The sequence below is a fragment of the Lottia gigantea genome (genome assembly GCF_000327385.1).
Source record: "Lottia gigantea unplaced genomic scaffold LOTGIsca_39, whole genome shotgun sequence".
In the NCBI taxonomy this organism is placed as follows: Eukaryota; Metazoa; Mollusca; class Gastropoda; family Lottiidae; genus Lottia; species Lottia gigantea.
In genome coordinates this window covers 487768-513741 of record NW_008709333.1, presented here as the reverse complement: position 1 = coordinate 513741, position 25974 = coordinate 487768, and the positions used below count along the sequence as shown (strand labels likewise).

Here is a 25974-nt window from a genome sequence, read left to right as displayed (position 1 = left end):
ATGATTGAAATCCACCTAATTTGCAAAAGGTGTACATCCTTGCAATTTGAAACTACACAAGCCAAAAGCAAAGAGCTCAATCAATCGGATTACACTGTTATTTCAACGGGCACCTGTTTTGACCTTGAATTCTTGTGTATGGAAGACCACCTGTGCCAAAATTTTAAAAAATAAAACTGACTGAATCCTGCTGCTTAGCTTTTTTGTCTAAAAAGCAAGATTCCAGAATAACATTCATTAACAGATAACATGTGTTAGTCATTTCAATACCGATTGAAGGGCTATGGGCTGACTTACTACGTTAAATATAATTCGAGTCCGTGGTTGAGCCTCAACAGTAAGGGGAGGGTGTATGTCAGCTGCATAAAACGGTTAAGTCCATGCTTACTCTTTTCGAAACTCTTTTACTTCTGTTTGCAGGAGTCCACTACTATAATATTTTTACTCCTGATTTTGCCATGCTCTGGACGAGATTTTGATTAACGGAATAGCCTTGCTTGTACGGATTTTTTTTTATCCATACACAATTCAATTCAAATCTACATTATTAGACAAGACAAACACGAGATTATCAGCTATGTGAGCGCTCCGCCTTAAAAGAAACATTATTAGCGTTGTAAAATTTCCAACATAAAAATGAAGAATCGATGCTGAAAATAGCTTATGAACTAACAAACCAATAAAAAAAATTGTTGACAACGGACCTACTTCCAGTCGATGTCGACATAGAACTGTATACGGACAATATACAGTTCTATGATGTCGACAAACAGTGATCAGTCCTTCAATTAGCAAAATAACTCAACCGTAACAATGAGTTTCCAATGTAGTTGTATATCACTATGGCGGGCACCTGCTCTAATCATTGACAGCTCGCCACGTTCAGGTCAAAGTTCAAACTCCACTAGCGACACTACTGAATATTCAGTCCAAAACAATATGGCGTCGAGTGTTGTGGTGATTGTACTGCTGCACTTTTTATTTGAGCAATGTCTGTTAACTCGGGGCTCCATGCACTGGGTCGTCACGGAGGATGGAAGGATACAGTCCCAGGTAAAGTTGCAATCGTCTGTCATTCGCTTGCATCCTTTCGATCGCGAATTATATGATGTAAATGGACCGAAAGTTGCCCCATTCGACTTTGCCTTGTTACATCACTATGATAACAGATAGGCCTCCCAAAAGATAATACAATTCAATGTAACATTGGATGACTATGGTGTTTAATTTTAAAATCAGTGAGACGAAATCATAACCGGTTGAGTACACATAGTGCTAAGAAAATCTGTTATATACCTAGCCTTATCTGGTGTAGTGGTAGACTACTGTAACAGGCCTTGCTGATTGAGTCTTGAGCTGTCACTAAGGTAGTGCCGTAGTGGCATTGTCATGACAAGCATCATTGGTATTGTAATATAATTGGCTCATTTGGTAGAATTAGTCCAAAATAAAAATTTAAAATCAAAATCCTACCACACAAATGACACAATACAATTACAAGTTGAAAGTACGGCACATGAATAGATTAGCAAATTGCATGGTGGTTTTATTGAATATGAGCCAACTTGGCAATTATTTTAAAAAAAAATTTGATTTATCAAACCTTTACCAACAGATTCAAACATATAAATTCAGAGCCCAAAACAAGTTTGACTTTATTATTTCTAGTAAAGCTTTAAGAAATATGACTAAAATTAGTCCTTATTTGTGCAAAGAGCTGAAAAAAATTATATATTACACATATAATATGCAGTTAAAATTTTCAAAAATTTTCCATAGCTTAGCTTTATTTTTCATATCGTGTTTTTAATGAAATACCAGGTTATTTATTCAAAGTTTTTTTTATATGAAATTTTGTAGCTGAAAAAAGTGTAAAATAATGACTAGATAAAACTATCAAGGATGAAACCTTTATGTTAATCATGCATATTACGTTGTTAGCTCATAGTTTCAACTTGAAACTGCAGCAGGATATTTTCCTGGTCTGTGTTATAATATGATATAATGAATATTGTCAAAGAGAAAAATATTACACTCTACTTCCCTGTAGCTAATATTCTAGTTATTTGATATTTATTATCATTGAATTGCATAATTTATGAAATGAATATTTCCTTTTTATACGCCCACACGTAAGATGGGCGTATATTGTAATCACCCCGTCGGTCCGCCCGCCCGTTCACATTTGGCTCGTGCTCACTCTACAGGCTACAGTTCTTTATGGATTCTTTTGATTTTTATTTTGTGTGTCAATGTCATTATGAAGATGATCCCTATTGATTTTCGTGATGATCGGATAATTTTTCACCGAAATATTGTGTCTGACTTGACGTTTTTCTCTATTAGCTATATTGTGCAACTCGTGCTCACTCTACAGGCTACAATTTTTTACAGATTCTTTTGATTTTTATTTTGTGTGTCAATGTCATTATGAAGATGATCCCTATTGATTTTCATGATGATCGGATAATTTTTCACCGAAATATCGTGTCTGACTTGACGTTTTTCTCTATTAGCTATATTGTGCAACTCGTGCTCACTCTACAGGCTACAATTTTTTACAGATTCTTTTGATTTTTATTTTGTGGGTCAATGTCATTATGAAGATGATCCCTATTGATTTTCGTGATGATTGGATAATTTTTCACCGAAATATCGTGTCTGACTGGACGTTTTTCTCTATTAGCTATATTGTGCAACTCGTGCTCACTCTACAGGCTACAATTTTTTACAGATTCTTTTGATTTTTATTTTGTGTGTCAATGTCATTATGAAGATGATCCCTATTGATTTTCGTGATGATCGGATAATTTTTCACCGAAATATCGTGTCTGACTGGACGTTTTTCTCTATTAGCTATATTGTGCAACTCGTGCTCACTCTACAGGCTACAATTCTTTACAGATTCTTTTGATTTTTATTTTGTATGTCTATGTCGTTATGAAGATGATCCCTATTGATTTTCATGATGATCTATCGATTTTCATGACGATCGGATAATTTTTCACCGAAATATCATGTCTGACCTGACGTTTTACTCTATTAGCTATATTGTGCAACTCATGCTCACTCTACAGGCTACAATTCTTTACAGATTCTTTTGATTTTTATTTTGTGTGTCAATGTCATTATGAAGATGATCCCTAGCGATTTTCGCGATGATCGGATAATATTTCACCAAAATATCGTGTCTGACTTGACGTTTCACTCTATTAGCTATATAGTGCAACCCTCTAGTCACTAAAGACTGTTTAATCATTTCTGACAGCTGCCAGTGGGCGTATGTTACCTTGCCTGGCAAGCTATCTTTTAATTTTACGACTACGATAATGGTTTTATAATTAACAAGCATGAAATAAATTTATTTCTCTTGCAATATTCTATCTTACAAAATGTATGTGCCTTTTACCAGAGTTAAAATGGCCTGCATTACACACTTCAGGGCATTGCCTACGTTTTTAGTTCAATATTTACTGAGGGGCATTATCTTCTCCTGTGATGATTTTAGTGCTCCAGTCATCTGGTTGGTCAATCACTAAATTGATTTTAAATTATCCAATCAGATTACTGCATTTCATAAAATCTAGGTTTCACCTTAATTAATTTTTGAGGATAAGTAAAGGCTCAGTTCCATTTCATTTGTGAAATCTTTTACAGGCTGATGGAAGACCTTTCAATCTAATGGTCTTCACAATTATTGATACATAATTTAGGTTTATTGATTCTATTTTCAGGCTGACTCAGTCTATAATCTACGAAGACCCTACGACCTCGTGGCCTTCATGCATCAGGAAGATCGTGCAACAGTTTTAAATCATTTAAAGAAAGAATTGTTGAATAGAAAGGGAGAGATTGATAAAAGTGAAGACAGAGACACTAGTATGTTGCATTTTTAATCCCCACCCCACATACCCCTCAACATCCTACCCCACCCCACCCCACCCCACCCCACCACACACCACACACCACACACCACCCAACCCCAGAGTATCCCAGTTGAATATTGTTGAGCCTATGTATAAAACAATTTAATGTCTTAGAAAATCAATATCTATGCTTGTGCTCTATATTATGATGCTGATAGAACTTTCCGAATTACCCACTAGAAATGAGATTTTAGATGTCAGTTGAGCTGAGTATTGCTTACTTTTTCCTTTTGGCAAATTTCAAACTTTCTATAAGAGTTAATGTATTATACACGTAATAAGGGTGCAAACTCCATTTTATCCAATAATGTGCTGGAAAGAATAATAGTATTTAACACTCCATTTAATTTCAGCTGGATTGGAACAGAAGTTTTATAAGAGTGACTATGATTGTTTACAAGCTGGAACGCCATTACCAGAAATAGATCTCTATATTAGTACCATATTACCTATAGAACATAAACATATTAGGTAGGTATAGTTCAACACAACCTAATACTGGCTATCCACTCATCTTCATAACTTCACTTCAGGCTATTTTTGGAAGAAAGACATGTCTGGAGACATAAAATAAACATTAAATAAAGTTTCTCTTTATTCTGAGGTTCTTGGCCACGTTTCTCAAATTTCTTACCATTAGAATTTGTCAAAAGTGCTGATATTTTCATTCAGAAACCATACCTACAACAAAATTGATCATAAGATTTTTTGAAGATGTTTTTTTTTTTTGTGTCATTTTCCTGATGTGGATAATCTCTTTCTAATAACAGTTTTTTAACTTACTATTTTAAGATACTTTTATTTTTATATTTTTAAATAAGAATATCTAAAATGCCTAAATAAAACAACAATCTGTAAAATTAACTTGTATAAAATAATGAAAATGTAAAGTTAAAAGTTTAATGTTAGTATTTTTTTTATTGTTATTTTGTAGTGATGAATTGTCAATTGAGATACAGAAAGCAGCCCAATCCTCTGATAATAAGATTGGTACCATTCCTCCAGAACCTGACTGTACTAAAGTTTTACAGTTAGACTTCACTCCTCATGGTTTTGAACATCTGGAGGTAAGACATTATTATTATTATTAGTATTATTTCTGATTCAAGTTTTAAAATTGCTGCAACCTCATTATTATTTGTGAGACAGTCTATACAAGAAATCATGGCCTAACAAACACTGTTAGAATTGGCATTAGTGAAGATTTTTCAATTTCCAATAATGACAATGAATTTTCACAAGTATTGCTTGAACATAATGGATACAGATAATCTGAGAAATATCAATGCAAAGACGTGAAGACAAGGTCTAGCTTGTAGACAGGATTCTTGTGAACGTAAGTTGTTTGGTCTTAGACCATCTGGTGGAAAGGATCCCAGTAAATTTTGTAGTCATTGTAAAAAATGTTTCTTTTCTTATCAATATTTTTCTATTAATAGGGTGTACAGGAAAGAATGAATCTAACAGGTTCGGCAGAGTTAGGATTAACTCATGCCATCCCCTTTATACCAGATAAAACAGAAATACCAGATTTTGGTCATGTTATAGCCAAGGAACTGAAAAAGGTAAGGAAATCATATATTTTAATTTTAACTTAAATACACATGTATGTTTTGATTACAAGAACCCTGATAAAATGTTGAATTATATATTCTTGTATATTTGGATAACAATTGCCATAAGAAAATGTGTTAATATATGTTCTGTATATTTATTTTATAGAACAGTACATCATGGGTGTTGTACAACATGGCAGCGTTTTATTGGAGAGTAAAAGGAGACCCGTGGATGACAGTTGAATGTTTACGTAGAGCTCTTCATTTCTCACCAAGGTAACAATTCTTTATGATAGTGTATACTCGAACAAAGATATAAGTGTATCCATAGCCAATTGGTGCCATTTGTGGTGCAACAGCGCTTGCAAAGTGATGCGCTACAGAATATATAAAAAAAGTAAAATGATGGAAAAAATGAAAGTGAAATGAGAACTCAAGTTTGGTATTTTCATTTGAGAAAATAAAGAAAGTTAAAATGATGTCTTTTCTTGAGACTTTGCCATAAATAGAAAAGACAAATATAGAAAATACATATATAGAAAATACATATATAGAAAAGACATATATAGAAAATACATATATAGAAAATACATATATAGAAATAGAAAGTAAACATCTTAGTTTGAGGTATTTTTGAAGAGATTATACATTTTCATGCAGTTGTAATACATCTGAAAACAATTTATATAAATATATTCAAGATCCAAATCAACTCTCAAGAAATGGCTAACCATGGATTTTAAGTAACCATGGTCTATTGTTTTCGAGATCATTGTCAACTAACTAGATCAATATTATTTAAAAATTTATAAAATTTATTTTATATTTTAGAGAAAATAAAGATATCGCCTTGATAAGTCTTGGTAATATTTTACATCGAGCTCGGTACTCCAACGAGGCAGCCATTGTGGTCCATTCTGCCCTGGAATTATCCAAGGAACTCAATGTCAATCATTTTACGCTGGGAAATATTTACGCAGTAAGTCATGTTTGAATTTTTCATAGAATTGAAGTTTTCAAACTTACTGATACATATCATGGTAAGCAACCCATTATTCTGACTTAAAATATAACTTATAACTCCAAATATATTTTGAGAAAAACAGTAGAATGGTTAATAAAACTTAACATAAGATGATTTTATTGATTGACCACTTAGATGAATTGAAGAATGAGATCACCTTTGGTTTCGTTTTCAAAAATAAACCTCTGATGATACATTTGATCTCTTATAAGTTTTGAATGACAATGTGTAATAAACATTATATCAACTATATCTGAATGAATGATATATTGTAGGTATTAGGAGAATATAACAAGTCTATAATTTGTTATGAAAACACGTTAAGAATTCAGCCTGATTTTGAAGCAGCCACCATCAGAAAACATGCTGTGCTCTGTCATCAGAAGTTAGAGGCTGCTTTAGAGGCACAACACAGGTAGGTTTTCTTCTTTAATCAGAAACTTGTCAAACAAAGATTTCTACTCATCCAGGTCTGATTCAAAAACAGGATGATTGATCCTCTTCATTTGAGGTGAAATAAGTAGTAATCAATACAATGTAAGTTTAGTTTGTATAGTACTTATTGATACTTATTGATACTTATTGATACTTATTGATACTTATTGATACTTATTGATACTTATTCTATCAAAGAAAAAAACACTACTTGTGTTTATGCTTTGAATCAAACCTCAATAAAGAGAAATATGCTTGACTATAGATTCAAAAACAATAGCCCTAGTACCAACCAAGATATCTACCAGAAGCTGGCAGATGACAGTAAGATTTTTGCTGTATTAAAAGGGTTATATATCTAAATTTCCCTTCATTGTACACAGCCTGACATTAGTCCTATAAGTTTAGGATGTAAACTCTATTATTTTTCAGATCTCTACAGAAGACATTACGAGATTTAAAAGATTACCAAAAGAAACATGATTTATGGCACATACAGAACGATCGTATGTCGGTAGAACAGGTCTCACAAGAAGAAAAAGTCTCACAGAATATCGCGTTTGAGTTTAATAAAGCTAAACAGACGTCAACTAAAGATATAGGTATGGAAATCACTGTTAATTCTTTCAACCCTGGCGGCCATAATTATGCAATATATACCTGAGTTGAAGATAAACCGGCCGTTACCAAGTGACGTCACATATCCTGAAAACAGTGTCACAAGATAAGAACCTAGGACATCCTAGTGACGCGGCCTGATTTATCTACCCGGTTTCCCCCCCTGTCAGTGATGAAAGTTGGACTGACTGATATGGAAAAAGCAACTATTTGATCAGATGTGACAATAAACCGAGGCCTAGTGTGCTACAGACTGTGCACGTTAAAGATCCCAATAGGAAATTGAAAAGAGCAGGCTAATGCAGCTGTACTGGCAAAATTTCCCTCATTGGATACTGTATAGTGTTGCCTTTCTAGCTGTTGTCATTATCAAGTACAAAACAGAAGGAAGAAAAAATTTAATTTGTAATCTCTAGGTGAATATTGTAATATGGTGGAACGAGAGGGTAAACAAGTTCTGCTCTGTACCTGGAACCGACAGGCGCCAACTCTAGAAATGTTGGATCAGTTCGCTCTCGAGGAACAGAAAAAAGAGGTTTGTGTAACTTAGTTTAAGTTGAGATCAACCAACATTAGCCTGTGTCAAATAGAAGGGGTCTTTTATCTCAACCACAGAGACACTTCCCCAAGTGAGTTTTTCACTTTTCCTTTGGGACATTTGTTGTGTCACAGACTAAAATAACTACAATATTTACAACATCTCATTATGACTACAATATACACAATGTTAATGTGGTCTCAGAGAATTATTTTGCAGCATTTTGTACCATTCATTCATTCAGTCATTCATTCATTCATTCTATTTGTAGAGTGAGAGAAACCGACTGAAACTGAATAAATACGAGAAGAAAGCTATAGATTATAATTTACCTGTTCGAGCACCACTGTACGTTAAACATGATAGACAAGCTGTCCCTAGGGTAAGGTTTTATATCCCAGAATATCTAGTGTATGCCTTGTAGCAGGACTGTTGATATTAGAAGTTCCCAGCCGGTCATTGAGTGCATAAAGAATCCAGAAAATTTAACACCATTTCATAGAAAATGTCCTGCAGATCAAAATTGCTGTATATTTTATTTAATATTTCATTTAAAAATTATGATTCATTCTATTCGGTCAGACTATATTCTCCTACATGAAAAAGGTGTGAGAGAAAACCTAAGAGAAAATCACCGATCACCGATCAAGAATCTTGAAAGGGATAATAGATAGTAAAAGGTTGAAAACTCCTGTTTCAATGCTGTTTCAGCCATCAGTGTTTGACTATATATATATATTTTTTACAGTTTAACGAACTAGAGTTGGATAATACATGGCCAGAGAAAGAAGAATGTGATAGCCATCTACTGACCAGTCCAGATCCTTTCAATCTCTCAACAGTTTATCTTTCTCCTGAAAATAAAGGTTTTGAGTAAGTTGATATTTTATTAACAAACTATGGTGACATGAAAATGCTCATCTAAATATTCATCGGGACTCAATTTTAGAGAAAAACTAATGGTGTTTATTTGATATTATTCAGTGAAGTATCTAGTTGATTTGGTTGGGGCAAAATAAAAACATGGTCTACTGTCTATAGTAAAGATCTCTTGAAAATTTGGAGATCTGAAAAGAGTAGGCTGATTGCATATTTTCCCTCATTGCACACAGCATTGCATTGCCTGTCTACGATAGCCCAATCAGGACAGACAAGTAGGGTGTAAGACTCCATTCTATTTCGTTTCAGGGTGAAAGCGTTGTTGACAGAGGCTCAAAATTTAAAAGATGGTGCTGAACACCCGTTACCATGGTATCCACCGATCTGTGTTACATTGTTGACTATAAATGAATATGATGAGAAAACGTACGATAATTTAAAATCTGTTGGTCATCCCGGTCGAACTAAAGTGCCATTAAAAATGTATGATCCGTCCATGAGAAAGGTAAGAAGGATAGATTCTATTTAAAAGATGTTTCTCAGATGTCTGTGGCTGTCCACTAGTCAACCTTCTGACCCTCTTATACAATTAACTTTCCCTAATACATCTGACTCCTCTTATACAATTAACTTTCCCTAATACATCTGACTCCTCTTATACAATTAACTTTCCCTAATACATCTGACTCCTCTTACACAATTTTACTTAGAATGACCCACAGGTGCCTGATTGACAATTGGAATGGTGCAAATCAATGCACTCAGTGCCCCAAATGTACACAAAGAGTAAAGAAAACCCCATTACAATCCCTTTGGGCAAAAGCATTCATGATGGATACTGAGATTATGCCTAACGATATATATTGTTGATAATGGATGATAATTTTAAACTTGATTCCCAGCACTAATGGATACTGAGACTTTTGCTTGTCTTGAAGTTGTAAAAATTCTATGAGCTGACCTCTCAGTTGTTTGATTTGTTTCAGACGTTATTAAGTCATGTAAATGGAGGGACTGTAACAGAAGAGGAAGTAGGACAGAGAATATTGTCAGCCATTAAACAGGTAAATACAGTTAATATCTTATGGTTTTAGGGCGACTTTTTCTCGTTTTGGATGGTTTCTGAATTTCCAGGTGAAGATTTCCCAAGACCTATGTCTTGTGTATCAAGGAGAATTTAGTTGTATTCAGTCTGTGGGATGAGGACATCTATCAGGGTTATTATTTTCTGGTTTGGGGTCAGTTTTTCTCAGTTTCAAGGTAGAGTTTTCCTGGTTTCCACGTTTGGAATTCTGACATCTTATAGAGCGATTTGACAGAAATTTAACCATATTTGGCCTGTATGATTGGGAGAACTATCTCTATAGGCCATGATTCTATGGCTCAAGATATACTCAACTTTCTGGAACACCTGATATCACTATGAGTTTATTTGGTGTTTATTAGTGAAACTTATTTCTTATATTAAAGATTTATTTTAGAAGTATTTTTCATCTAGCAGTAGTGTACTGAAGAATTTAGAGAGTTGTCATGGCAATATAGTATTAATTATATTGTCTTATTGTTTTATTTTACAGGAGGTCGGAGCACGTTGGGTATTATTCAATCTAGCGGGACTGTACTGGAGGATTGTGGGTAATAATTACCATGGTATTGAATGTATTAGAAGATCTCTAGCCCTGGCCCCAGATGAGTACGCTGATGTACCGCTGGTCAATATGGCTAATATCCTGTATAAATGGGGGCGATACGATGATGCTATTGTCTTGATGAAGGACGCTTTGAAAATTAACGATGCCGAGGTGAGTAATGGTTTCCCCTTATACGTACTTTACTTGCTCTGACCTTGCATTAACCGACAATTGAAATGTTGATGGAAATTGAATAATCTCATCTCAAATTTCTAATCCTTTGAACCATCATCAGTTTCATTGTCCAATTTCCAAATCTAATTTAAGCTACCAGTGTGATTTTCTGACACACTGAAATCTTAAAAAATCTGGTATCAGGTAAGTCTACAATTAAAGAAAACTTCCCTTATTATTTTCATTTCCTTTCAGCCTGATTCCAACTTCCTAATGGCGAATCTGTTATGGGTTACAAAGAATTATTCTGGTGCCATCTCTCACTACCGAACTGTTCTCGATATCATCCCAGAACATCAAGAAGCTTTTGATTCCCTGCGAGCCATAAAATGTCTCCAGAAATTCCTAATCAAAGAGCAGAGTGTGGCGCCGATTGAAGTTCCATCTCAACCAGTCGGTAACAGCTGTCAGCAGAAAGGCGTGGCCAATAAAAATCAACAAACTGAAAGTAGAGTTATCTGTAAAACGGTCAGTTGTGATGATTATTTTTTTTTGTAGTGAGCCTTGAGTCTATCAATGATTTCAAAGTTTTATACACCTACATGAAATGTGGATCTTAAAATGGGATCAGCCATATTCTTCCTTTGGTCTGTCCACAATTGCTCGTAAACACTCTAGAAGGCACAATTTTTGACTGATTTTGAAACTTGGTATGAGTGTTCGTAATCACCCAAAGATGAACCCTATTAAAAATCAGAAAAATCGAAAAATATTTAGTATGAGTTGTTGCCCTTGTTCTTGAAATGCTCGTAAACACTCTAGAATTCTTGGTGGATTTAATGAAACTTGGTGTGAATGTTTGTTATGATCCAAGGATGAACCCTATAGAAAATGAAAAAATAAATATGAAAAAATCCTATGAATTTAGTGAAGATAACAGCCAAACTTTGATAGTTTTACATTTAGTAATCTCACTCCCCTGTATTTTATTGTAGGAGAATGGAGAAGAGAAGTGTATCATAGAAACTAGAATGAGGGGGAAGTCCGGTGAATGTAACGGCCACTGTACCCAGACGTGTACCATCACACCAATCAAAGTGGAATCGTCGTGTGGAGGACCTGATTTAGCCGTAGATACAAGCAGTAAGTCAAATACATGTTTGTTTTTTTCCAAATTTTGTATGGGTTTTGTTTTAGATGTATTAGTGTGACTTCCTTTTTCAATGAAATTTATTTTTGAATGTTTGTTGTGGATTTTCTTGTTGCACCGTGACTGAATATGAAATGAGTCAAAATTTAGATAGGGGTATTTTCGAAAGGTTTTTTTAGCAGGTCATGGGTTAAGGGTAAATTTGTCAGTAAGAGGATAACTAGTAAAAAATGGAAGGGGGGATGGGGATCTGGAATTAAACGAAATTGTTTCATAGAATGAAGGGGGGCATGAAGGTGGGGTGCAAGGGGAGGGGTAATAAAAAGGTTATGGGAGTAGGGTTGAAGGAAGTTGAACAGTAGTGGGGATACAAACCCATTTCAGTAGGGGACAAAGGCTTTGGGTTGACAGGAAGAGGGTTGAATCCTGGAGAGCTGAAGTAATAACAGCATAAAAGGAAGGAGGGGGAGGGGTGGGGGTGAATTAGATACTGTGGGGTAAGGAATATAATTTCAGATAGTATATCTCACTCTATGCACTGTTTCAGGCAAACTGGAATTAACCTGTATAAAAAGCTGGACCCCCAATAAAGCTGGTACCAAACTAATATCTTAACCTTTAATATCTTCTTCTCTTTCCTTTATACTTTATACTTATCTTTCTACTGTCAGGGGCAATAACTCTCCTTTTCAAAAATCTCAGATATATCTAGATACATTTGAACAAGAAATTTATTTTTCTTGCTTAGCTCCAATCATGATCAGGGAGAATAACCCTCCCTTTGAAACCTCTCTTCAAGATAAATATATCAGATATTTTTAAGTTAAACAAATTTAACCAATCAGAAGCTCAGTTATTTTCAATAATGATTATTATTTTGGTTTACTTTCGACCTATGACCTTTTGACATCGAAATGACTAAATTCCATTTCCTTGTTAAATTGAATGAAAATAATCAATGAAAAGTAAAATGAAAAGACATGTTTCAAATTTGTGATTGGCCTCTTACATATGTTTTTCCCAAAGTTCGTAAAAAACAAAACATACAGCAAAGATGTTATGATATAACATGCCCATGTTTGTTTATTTTTTGTGTGGATTATTGCCCCTGATTGTAAAAGAAATAAGTTTAAAGTATAATCAGTTATCACAATACCTATATAGACCTATCTTTACAATGTCAAGCTATTACGAACTTCGTAATTATACCTTGACTGCAATAGGTACTTTTCTTGTATCACAGAAATGATTGGAATGTATGCCAGCAAATACAATCATAACCCTCAACAGAAAAACTGTAAACATTATGGCTTATCATTTACAGACTTTCTGCTCAAGGAATGATTGGCTGTATTAATTCAACATACAATCCAATCAAATTGCTGCATTTAAAAACTTCTGTGACACAAGAAAGATGGTTATTTCAGTCAAGGTATAAGACTAAGTTTGTTACAGCGTGACATTGTGAAGATGATATAGACCTAGCATTAGAGGGTATGGTGACATCTTCTAAATATATCATACATATTATCATACGATCAATTTTTTTCACATTTTAAACTTCGTATTCAGAATTTGACGTTAAAAATTTTGATTTAATCCAAACTTTTATATTAGCTATGCATTTTATGACTTCACTATTAAAGGCCCTTTTATATCAAAAGCAGCCATGGAATTGCAAGATCTTCAGCCGTCTGACTGAAAATTGGAATGGTTCAAATTGATGATATCAATGTCCCTGATATACATAGAAGTTTAAAAAGCCTCTTGTCAATCTCTTTAATGAAAATATTCACATGACTTTATGAGGAGTGTTCAGTTTCAGAAAATCCATCTATCTTTTAATCGACAGATTTATATGTATTGTGAGAAAAGTTCCTTCATGATATTTATGCATGGGTGAAAGGCCAACATTTGACAAAATATGCATAGATCATCATTTTTTTTCCAGCCTGTATCTTTGGGGGCAATGTCCAACTATATGACAATTGATTTCATTCTGATGACAAAATATTTTTTAATGCATTTCCAGAAATCGAAAAGATCTATTGACTTTGTGAAGTTAAGTTTTATATCACTCCATCTTCAAGGAGTAGATTAGAGAAGTTTCCATGCGCCCTATTGGCCCGACAACTCTTAACTGTGATAAAATCACATCCTTAAATCAACTCTGAGGAACAGGGTGGGTCAAATTTGTTTGGCTAGCGCTCTGTTTTAGTGGAAGGAATTGTAAGATGCCAGTAATATGGTGAATTGTGCTCTATATGCATGCAGCTAAAATCATAATAACTTTATTACATTCATATCATAAAGATAGTGGTCAGGCCTGTATAGTGTAGAAGATGCATGTGTATATTATATTGTTATCTATTTCTTTACAGCTGTAGAGTTTAGGAACTCACAAAATTAGTCACTGTCACATTTGAGTCTGGAGTGAGGAGCACATACATTATGCCACATTTACTTAGTTTCTTTTTTCACAGTATTCATTTAGATCCCCATCATGTAACCCAGCAATACACAACAAGGCTAGAAATAGTGTATGTGTTAGGTACCTGACACCCCTATTTTTAAATGAAATGTTCCTCACATGCATACTGACAGTCCATATGTTTTAGAATTACTCATGTTTAGAAGAGTTCATTTGTTACTTTAGGTGACATCATTCAACCCTTGAGTGAACTCTTCACACATATATCTAACATCTATTTGATTATCAGTGATACAGTGTGGTAGCAAAGTTCACATTCAAAAATAGGGTTGATCTACCTAAATTTTCTAATGAACTCTTCCACACATGCATACCTAATATATACTTGATACAGTATCATGAATGTTTAGCAGAGTTCATTAGTAACATTTGGGGTGGCATCCTTAAATTTTATAATGAACTCTTCCCCTCAAAAACTTTGAACTTGTGTCATGTATGTTAGAATAGTTCATTTTAAAAATAGGGGTTTTCTTGTCTGGATATTTCTAGCCTTGTTTAGCCCCTCCTTGTTTGGTAAATGATGTAGATATTATAATTGAACCGAATACTAATTTGAATAAAATATACTAATTTTACTTCCATTAATTATTTTATGTATTTTCTTAATTTATTTGCAAATATTGAAATCAATTTTGTTTTCATTGTAATACAAGAAGCATGCTTTACTGTTAATCTTGTTCTTAATTTGATTATTTCACGAATAGTTCAGACCCTGAGGCTTTGTTTTTACCTGCTGACCTCTGACCACAGTCTGTAAGAAATGGATCACGTCCATGGACAAACCAGTATGATTTCCTCTATGGAACTGGTATTATCAGTTGACTGTAGTTGTATATCGCTGCTGAGTAAGCTTGTATAAATGGTGCTAGAATAACAAGATTGATATTAACACAACTCACTGTATGGATAATAATTACTGTTTTATTCAATTTACTTTTTAACAATGGTACTCTTCTTTTTTATCAAACCTATAGTTTGAAACCTCACATTGTTCAGGGATCTCACAATTCTTCTATTTTTATGACCAGTGGTATTTTTTTATTTTGGAATAAACCACTAAGTATTTGTTTTAACAGATGGAAAGATTTCTCTACATAGGAAATGACTTCCTGGTCATCTTAAAATGATAAAACCTCTCCCTGTACCCCACAATTGAGCCTGTGGTCCCCTTGATCCTCAGCTGAGATTTTCCATCTCCTCTATTTTCCTTTATTCCTAACTGGGATCCGTGTTACAATTAAACAGTAATTGTTATCTATAAAGTGTGTTGTGTTAATATAGTCTTAGTCACTAAAAGAGGATATTGTAATTAATTAAGAATATTAATTAACGAACTATCTGTTGTATTTTAGATCCTGTTCAATGCCATCAGAAAGGAAGTCAGTGTGGGGAAGCTGGTGAAGAATTACTCTGTAAGTATTGGTCAATAGACTCTTAATTATAAAGTGATATGGTTATATCCCGTTTAGACATCTTGTTACTCAGACGTCCCGTTAGTTAGACATTCCGTTAGTCAGAATTCTATTAGTAACACATCCCGTTAGTCAGACATCTTGTTACTCAGACGTCCTGTTAGTTAGACATCCCGATAGTCAGACATCCGGATTGTTAAATATGGTTCATCAGACAAAGACTGAATATGCGTACACTGGTGCAATGATTTAAACAGTATTTTATTTCTATTATATATATAATGTTTACAGAGTGTAAATAGGCTTTCTGAAACAAACCAAGGGTTATTCTAATTCGTCACTGGTGCAATGGAACAACATAGTTGCAAATGCCAAATACCAGCTTCAGACCTGAGCTTCAAATTGGATCAAATATTACGTCACAGGAAAGTTTCTACTCTTGAAATTCATGACTCAAAAACTTTATTTTTATGAAAATTTTATTTGTAGTTACCAATGACTTTACGAACAAATTAGATGAAGTAAGCGATCATTATGAAAAGAAAGGTATTTGTAATGGGGAAGACTGTAATACACTTCGTGTTCAGGTAATTATATTCCATAATATAAAACACATCCCATAATATTGTACACATACATCCAATGATTTTTTTTCCTCCACAAAAGTTTTCTTGATTTCAGCTCACTGCTAACAATATTTACACAAACTTAAGTATTTTTTGGCCTCTGTAAGTGTTTATGATTTTGATAATTTTACGTCACTCTTACACATAGTCAGAAACATCATCGTGTATTCAAGCTTTTTATAGCTTTTGTAAAATTTTTCGGCTAGAATAGAGTCAGAAGAAATAAGCCATGTTTTAAGGAGATTTTCCATGTATCCGAAGATTTGTATTTTAAACATCTTTTTAATTACCTTTGCGATGAGTGTAATTTAATGTTGGGCATTGCAGTTACTTTCGTATTGCTAGTATTACATGACCCTGTGACCCTTGAAATTTTGGTTGTGTATTCAGATTTAAATGGCTGACGATAGATCAGTTTGTTAAAGGAAAAGGCAGGCGTGATGACATAACTGGTGCAGTTAGATAATGGTATTACTGAAATACAAAAATATCCATGTTTTCCGAATATATCTGGGTTTGGCAGATCCCGTTTAGATAAATATCTTTAAATTCCTGCGCTTTCGGAGGTGTGAAAAATCCCCACAAAACAGGGCCTAGTTTTCTGTCTTTACTCTAGCCCACAACTGTTAATAAAGCTATCTGTGGCTGGAATAGAGGCAGATGTTTAGGTCTCCTCTCACAGAAACTGAAGTATTTTTTTGTAGTATTTGGCCACTCTGTACAAATTCTCAAATATTTTTTGATTGATTTATGTCACACAGGAAAACTGAAAGTGTTTTGGATTTTGATCGTTTTACATCACCTCTCTCAGAAACTGAAATATTTTTTGGTAAATTTCAGTGTTTAATTCCAATGAAGACACATTCAGGTCTTGTAGCTCATGTTATTACTCCCCCTAAATTATTCGTACGACCTCTCAGCCTACATTCCACTCAGTGCATGGTAGGGGTCATTAATTTTACCGTTTTACTGTTGTTTAAACTTCGTTGTTGTGTTTGTTTTTAAATTGTTTGTGATACAGTTAACGCAAAATAATTATGTAAATACAGTCGAGTCCTGTTTAGCCGTAAGTTAAGCCTACCCCTTGACTGTATCTTATTACCGTGAGGGTACTTGTGGTACTCTGTAGGGGCACACAGACATTGTAGAATATCTGGAAATGTCTTGATCAATTCAATAATGATTCAGCTTCGTATCAATATCAAATGTTATACCAAATTTTGGCTTTTCATGACGGAATTCTCAAAAACAAGCGATCCAAAATTGGATCAGAGCAACTCCCATAAAATGTGACCATTTGAGTTTGGTCCTAATCGTGATGATATCCCGTCAGTATGTCATGTCCGAGGACAGTTCGGGTCAGATTTGTAGGACAAGGCTATGATTGGGAACCAATTATCAAATTCTATATGGTAGTACATGTAATAAGTATTCACCATCCAGTCACGTGTCACTGAGTTATTCTAACTGGCCTCCGTATTTATGATGTTGCACTAATATATAACAACGCATAGGGTTTTTGATTTAACAGTATTTGCCAGTTATGTTTGTATTAATAGCTTTGATAGTTGCCTAGTTTGTGTAGATTTAGATGTATTTGCCAGTCTTGTATGAATGCAGCTTCTAAAGTGAATGAATATTAGTCTGATAATGTTGTATTGGGACTTGGGACATCCTGTATCCAGGTTTGATTTAGTCAATCAAAGATAGTACTAGTGTACATCTATCAGTCCATTGTATATTTAGGTAGAATAGATAGTAACAGAAACTACCTAAACTACCTAAAATTAAAGTGGACTGTTCCTCTTCCTGTTTTGAATTTTCCGTGGATGTGCATGAAATGAAATGAGTGCTATTTTACGTCCTACTTTTCTGCACCATATGGACTAATGAAGACGGGTGACGCCATGCAGGGTGCAATGAGGGAAATTTGGCCAGGATAGCGTTATAAGCCTGCCCTTTTTTTCGATTTCCAACGGTCGAGGGATCTTTTACGTGCACAGCCTTTAGCACACAGGGCCTTGGTTTATTGTCCATCCGAACAACAAGATGCTTTTTCCATATCAGCCTCACTGACAGGGTTGAAAAATCTGAAGGTATTATCTCGACCTATGCCGGAATTGAACCCTTGACCTTTAGGTTAGTGAGCAAGGATATCCCCTGGATATGCATAGATTTTTGCTTTATTTTAACTGTTGTCTTGTGTGTATGTTGAAGTGTGTGGAATCCCCCACCCCCTCCCTCCCTGCCTCCCTCCCTCCCTGAAATAAAATGTAAATTGCATGAGCTACACGACTTGGCTTTAAATGTGTGTTTTAGTGATGTTTTTGTTAGTTTTTGAATTTTTGAATTATTTTTAACAATTCTCTCGTATTCAGTTCAATTTGAAGGTTCTGTGCCTAATTCTAAATTCTCTTAGCAAGTTAAAGTTGATATAAAAAGGTTTTCTTGCCTTTGTATGTGTATCAGAGAATTTTAGTTAAATTAGAAAACAGTGTATCAGAAATGCTTATATGTTGTTTTTACACCATTCTGAATTTATAGTGTTCAGAGACACTTAAAGCTTTTTTTTTACACTGTTTGGTTTGAATGAAAGGGATTTCAAATAGATTTTCAAGCCAATGTATGTGGTACACATTAGCTTTTATATACACCATTCTGATGTCACATTTTGTCAAAATTTCCTCATAAAAAAACTGCTATGGGCGGGGCTACAGTATTGCACATTGCTTGATGTTGCTTATCTTCGTTAGGGAATTAATTTCACTCGTTAGGTCATCGTTCACAATGTCAAGCTATTACGAACTTCATCTTATACCTTGACTGCAGTATTCACTAACATCCAATCCAACCAATTGCGGCATTTACAAATTTCCATGATACAAGAATGGTGACTTTTTCATGAGTAAGATTCCCAAAGATATTTTATGTTATTATCTTGATTTGAATAATTTAGGATTTCTTGATTCCCTGCTAATTTTCTTCCGTATTTTTTTTTAGACTGAGCAGAAGAAACCTCATATTAAGTTGGAGTTTATCGATGGTGTTCTACATCAGAAGCTGATCTTCGTACAGGATGCTAACGATATCCACGTTGAAGATAATGAATGTATTATATTTAATGATGGTATAAAATCACCAGGATGTGACCAAGCTCAATATCGTTCTTATGTAAGTGTTAACACATAAATTAACGCTTCTAAGATATAAACTTGTTGAAATTTAACGCTTTACAGAGGTTAACTTTACAGAAGTTTAAGGCTTCTAAGAGATAATGTTAAGGAAAAAATGGCTGTACGTAGGTAAACTTAGCAGAAGTTTCAGGCTTTACAGAAGTTTATGGTTTTACAGACATAAACTTTTGGAATAGTAACATTTACAGAGGACCTTTGCACTTGGAAATTTTATCACTTGACTGTTCAAATTTTAATTGCTCTAAAATGAAAATTTCAATGCTTTAACAGAAATCATTTATGGAAAATTAACACTTTACAGAGATAATCTTTCAAACATTTAGGACTTTTGAGTATGAAATTTAAAGCTCTTGCGTGGACATTTAGATAATTTACAGTTTAACACCTTACAAATATAAAATTCAATGCTACTTTTTGCTTTATCACATTCAATTAAAAGATAAAATGCGCTTTTTAGATGTAAACTTTTGAAGACTTCTAAGTTGAAATAAGTAAGATTTAAAATAGAAATTTCAATCTCAAATATACTTAGAATTTTTATTTTATTAAATTGATCGTGAACCTCAATGCGTGGAAATGTGGACGTTTATTTTATTTTTTACTATTGAAAGTTATATGATCAGTTTTACACTATTTTGCCATTTTCCTAATCAAATTTCAGGTTTTTAGAGACCTAATTGGATTAAATTAATACTATAATTAAGGTGTATTATTTTTATATAGAAGTGTTCACAGTTCACCACTTGTTTTTTTCCTTTTTTAGATTTTTTTGTAGGGCATCATAAAACATTCCTTAATTTTTACTTTTAATTCATTTTACATTGGAATCAGGATGTTGATTTGCCTTTATTTTACTAGTTATTTTACTAGTTATTTTACTAGTATTTTACTAGTTATTTTACTAGTATTTTACTAGTTATTTTACTAGTTATTTTACTAGTATTTTACTAGGTATTTTACTGGTATTTTACTAGTTCTGGTATTTTACTAGGTATTTTACTGGTATTTTACTATTTATAGTATTTTACTAGGTATTTTACTGGTATTTTACTAGGTATTTTACTAGGTATTTTTACTAGATATTTTACTAGGTATTTTGCGAAGTATTTTGATATTTACTTCAATTTTGTTCCAGTTTAGAAAAATGTAGAAAGTGTCTTATATAAAATTAAAAATCAAATTTTGAAAGCTTTTAAATTCAAGGTCAATACTTAAGCCAATTTTGATTTGTTAGAAAATGTCAAAATAATTAAAAATATAACAACAGTCAGACATGACTGGTAAAAATTGTCAAATCAACATCCCTGTATATTATTGGCTTTTGTTTCTATTGTGTTTTGTTACTAGATGATGAAAATGTTTTCAGCCAATCAAAATGAGCCTTACATCAAAGTTAAGATATGTTTTGTAATTTTTTTACATCAAAATTTTAGTCGTGATAATTTTGAAAGTTGAATTTGAAAGAATGATAATCTGCTATTTTTTTAAGCTTGTCCTGCAAAGATTATCATTAAACAAGACAGTTTAGTTGCTTATTTAGTTGTACTCTAGTATCACATGCTTTAAAATTTTATTTTGAAAAAACATAGACCCAAAAGGGCAGTTCATTTCGACACCAATTGTAAAAAGCCACTTTGTTGAAGAAACTTTCATTGTCGTATATAGACAATTCTGATACTCATTAGGACTTTGTCCTGAATATTTTAAAATATTACATTTGTTATTGTTGTTAAGTTGTTGTATTTTGTTTTTGAATCATGATTTTTAACTTGGACAAAATGAAAATCTTGGTTGCCTACTTCATGTTTCGCTTTCGAGAGCAAAAAGTAGGACATAAATTTCATTTGCTACTATTATCTAGATTATCTTAATTATGCGCATATTAATCATGATATATTTGAAGGGATATTGTAGTCTAATTTTCAGCTTTATCAGCTGTTAGAAAATATATCATCAGTGTTTCAACCCTGAGCCTTATCTATTAACTCATGAGACTGTGGTAAACTTTATCCAAATGGCTGCATTTGAGGCAGTGGGTATTAACCTAATCATAAGAGAGGTGACCTGTACTGATATATTATTGTTTATTATTCATAAAACAAAATGTAAAAATGACTATGAAGAGGCATGTTGATTGGCTGTCTTGAAAATCATGTAATTGTTGACAAACTTGATGTCAAAATATCATTCTGAAAAGTGTTAAAGGTAGCTGGTAATTCAGATATTTAGAAAACTATATCTCTTCAAAGCAAATTTTATTTATTTCTTCTGATCTCAATCTTTGTTTATTGTGGGTTGTTCGAGGTTTGACTGAGGAAAGATGGTGTCTATTTTCCTTTATTTTTTATTGTCAAGATTGACAAATTTCAGAAGATCAAAAAATTTCTAAAGCGCTCATCATGAAACTCGGAGTAACAACATGTTTCAGGTTCTGTTTTAATATTTTTAAATTCCTTGATGAGGGATTCAGAGTAGAACTTTTTCTTGCAATAGCAAGGTTCAGTTTCTGTTTTAATATTTCTAAATTCCAATATGTGGAATTTAGTGTAAAATATTTTAAAATCAAAGACATTTTAATGCTCAAGTCAGACATGACTGGTATCTAAGCCAAGTAAATCAAGAGCCCTGAACTATATTGCTAAATAACCATGGAAATATTTTTGTGTGATAAATGATCATTCTATTAAAGATTCTAATTGCTTACAAATTTTGTGTTTTTTTTTTGCGTTTTTGCGATTTTTTAAAAGGGTGAAGGTGGCTCAAAAGATTGCTTAATGCTGAAAATCATTTGGACTGTAAGGCTTAGTCTGCAGATGCTAATGTTGCCTTTGTCCGTAGCAGGAAGAAAGCCTAAGGGAGGGGATTTGATGGGTATTTTAGGGATTAGTGGTGGGCCAGATGGAGAGTTGTCCAAGCTTCAGCTGAAGATAATCAGCGTGTGGAATCTTAAGTCAGACATGACTGGTAAATACAGTTAAATCAACATCCCTGGGAAAAGGAAAAGAAAAATTCGGGACTAAAAGTTGGCGAAAGAAGGACAGGTGACTTTTGATTATATAACTGTGTGTTGTGAGCATGATTTCTTTTTTCAATTTTTTGTTTTTTTCAAAAAGTGAATTGAAAAAATATATGTAGGATGAACATCCAGGGGCTTATAGAAAAAAACACAAACAGTCCATTTAATTTGAGGTAGTTCAAGTAGTAATCAAGTCCACTTTTAAGTTAGTAAGTAGTAATAACACAATGTAAGTTTAGTCTGTATAGCTTCTATAACTATCTATTCTACTTCAAAATAAAGTGGACTAATTGTGTTTATAGAATATATAATTAGAAACTATACAAACTAAACTTATATTGTGTTCAGTACTACTTTGGCTACCCACTGACGTCTCTACAGGAAAGTCCTGGTTTTGGCGGCTTCTTTCAATTTCTTATCATTTAACTAGGGGAAAGAATGACCAGTGGCTTGGTTAAAATTTTGCGTTCCCTACCTGGCCCCCTCACCTTATGCTCCATAGCAACGCCACTGACGCTAGCTAAAATGATGTTGATTGTTTGTGTTTTGAATCACCCCTGGATGTACGTTAATAATCTTACTGGACTATATCTCTGTCTGAATGTTATGTTTTAATATTGTTTTAATTTTGTTATTTTTTGTGTTTTGTTTATAATTAGGCATGTATAGTGTCATCTTCACAATATCAAGGTTTTACGAACTTCGTACTCATACCTTGACTGCAATAGCCACTATATTTGTATCACAGAATGCAATGATTTGATTACATTGTACAATAGCAAATACAGCCAATCAGAGCTCTTGAAAAATTATGAACATTATGGCTTATTATGTACAGACTTTCTGTCAAGAGCTCTGATAGACTGTATTTACTAGCCCACAATCGAATCAAATCGCTGTATTCTGTGGTACAAGAATAATGGCTATTGCAGTCAAGGTATAAGTACAATGTAATATTTTGACATTTTAAAGGTGGTATAATGTAAACTAATTTGTTATTTAATCTTTAGTTTTAGTTTGTTTTAAACATTTGTATGTAGTTTTTGTTGCCATAGTTCACTTGATAACAAACTCTGTTTCTTTGTTATTTTTGTATGCTTTAAAACATTTTTGTTGTTGATTCAGTTTGTAACATAATTCTGCATGGTATTGCATGTTTTATATCAGGGTTTCTTACAGTGGCAGCTCCAGACACTGCGGGAAGAAATAGTGGGGCAGAGCAACTTGGGCGGCGGGGGGGTCTGGGGACAACTATCAAGTTATAATTATGGGCTCAACAAGTTGGATGTAGAGCCATTTGAAATACCAAAACCCCTCCATTGCAGCTTCCAGGGGGCTTTGTACCATTGACCCTAATCATGTATTTTACCTCTTGACCCCACTCAGGCCCTTAAATAAAACCTTAATTTACTTGAGAAACCCTGCTCTTTAAAATCTAATTTTATTTTACCAAAGTAAATGTCATATAACATGTTATAATAACAGTAAGGGTGTTATTAACTGAATGTGTTATTTTCATAAGGTCTAGTGCAATACCATGATTTCCTGTAACAGTATTTATTGTATAGTGTTATTAACTATCTAGAGGTGTAATCTAGTGTTATTTAGCTTGTTGTTATTGTAAACACTAGGTTGTGTGTTATCCCAATGTTATAATAACAGTATTATTAAAACAATTTGCATTTTTATATGTAACTTTCATGAAGAACAATATCTTCACAATTTCAAGCTATTACGAGCAATTTGTCTTTTATCATGGAATGCAGCGAATTAGACAATACCGAATACAGCCAACCAGAGCCCTCGATAGAAAGACTGTAAACATTATGACTTATGGTTTGCATGCTTTCTTTGGAGAGCTCTGATTGACTGTATTCGCTATCATACAATCCAATCAAATCGGTGCATTTTCAATCTTCTGTCATACAAGAAAGATGGCTATTACAGTCAAGAGTTTGTTATAGTTTGAGATTGTGAAGGACAGTGTCTATCTATAAAGATGATGTAAGGACTAAATGTTATGTTATATGTTAAAGCTTTTTAGCAGTGTTATTAACTAACTAAATAGGTGTAACAATGTACAGTGCCAGATTATCATATAGTAGAAAGCTTATCTGAACTTCTTCTATTTTCTACTGTATCGATTTCACCAAACACCTTGTCTATTCAAAGCTTTAATTTCATTGTAGAGTGAGGAACTAGCTCGCAGCAATATTAATGTTGAGTTTCGGTATGTGGGAGATGAGAGTCCAGTAGAGAAAGATAAGAAAAACCATTGTTCAAAGACACCCAATAGTCCAGGAGTACCATCAGATGAAATACCATATAGTGATATATCAGATGGTAGGATCATTTTATATTTAAAACATTATTATTAATAACATGGTTCGTGGGAGCCACGGTGGCTCAGTGAGTTAGACGCTTGCTGAAGGTCCAGGGTACAATCCCAACATAGGTTGAGATAATACCTTCAGATTTTTCAACCTGATTACCCCGTCAGTGATGGCTGTCCGAATGGGACAATAAACCCAGGCCCCGTGTGCTACAGACTGTGCACGTTAAAGATCCCTTGACAGTTGGTGATCGAAAAATGCTGCTGTCCTGGCAAAATTTCATTCATTGCACCCTGCAATGGCGTTGCCCGTCTTCATTAGCCCATAATCTGTCCAAACCTAGATATTGTTTTGGTCCCGTTTAATTCCTTCTTATTTCAGTATCTAAAATATATATTTTTTATAGGCGTAACAAAATGGCCGACATCACGAAGAAATCCATTAGATAAAGAAACTGATTTGCGATGCTATGAATTAAAACAGATAAATTTCTCAGAATTTAAATCGACATATTTATCTTACGAAGCCAAAAATATTAAGTAGGTACTACTTATATTTATTAACCAATCAGAATCCTCCAAATTTTTATGAGTCGAGGATATTCCTTTTGTATATTCTTGTTGACTTCTTATGGAGCCATGGTGGCTCAGTGAGTTAGAAGCTTGTGTTCTAACCTGTTGACCGGGGTTCAATTCTAACAAAGGTCGATATAATACCTTCAAATTTTCAACTAATCTTTCCCCTTGTCAGAGGCTGAAATGACAAGTGGAAATTAAAAAAACAGGCTAATGCTGCTGCCCTAGCAGAAGTAACAGAAGAGATGGATGTAAACTTGATTCATTTCATTTTTTGCTGACATGTTGCTCCTGGTTCGTGAGTGTTTACTTACGCCTGCACGAAATGAAGCAGTTAGACTTAAAAAATTTTTCAGCTTTGTTTTTTGACTTTTCTCATCTGCCATTAATGTTTCA

At 33.7% G+C, this 25974-nt stretch overlaps 1 protein-coding gene across 1 annotated transcript in view; it reads left to right on the top strand.

Moving 5' to 3' along the window:
* Positions 1-939: 939 nt before the first annotated feature.
* The window catches only part of LOTGIDRAFT_163300 (hypothetical protein), a gene marked incomplete at both ends in the record, with an annotated part of 27124 nt that continues 2089 nt past the window's right edge, over positions 940-25974 (top strand). Inside the window, 23 exons of the mRNA XM_009059396.1 lie at positions 940-1053; positions 3735-3879; positions 4280-4397; positions 4861-4993; positions 5366-5491; positions 5649-5758; positions 6314-6461; positions 6782-6921; positions 7374-7543; positions 7976-8094; positions 8369-8479; positions 8846-8970; positions 9286-9481; positions 9963-10040; positions 10554-10778; positions 11037-11309; positions 11777-11924; positions 15775-15834; positions 16324-16421; positions 17301-17402; positions 19461-19631; positions 24860-25013; positions 25410-25411. Coding sequence (XP_009057644.1) covers positions 940-1053; positions 3735-3879; positions 4280-4397; positions 4861-4993; positions 5366-5491; positions 5649-5758; positions 6314-6461; positions 6782-6921; positions 7374-7543; positions 7976-8094; positions 8369-8479; positions 8846-8970; positions 9286-9481; positions 9963-10040; positions 10554-10778; positions 11037-11309; positions 11777-11924; positions 15775-15834; positions 16324-16421; positions 17301-17402; positions 19461-19631; positions 24860-25013; positions 25410-25411 — 3066 coding nt within the window. The remainder of the gene's footprint in view (positions 1054-3734; positions 3880-4279; positions 4398-4860; positions 4994-5365; positions 5492-5648; positions 5759-6313; positions 6462-6781; positions 6922-7373; positions 7544-7975; positions 8095-8368; positions 8480-8845; positions 8971-9285; positions 9482-9962; positions 10041-10553; positions 10779-11036; positions 11310-11776; positions 11925-15774; positions 15835-16323; positions 16422-17300; positions 17403-19460; positions 19632-24859; positions 25014-25409; positions 25412-25974) is intronic.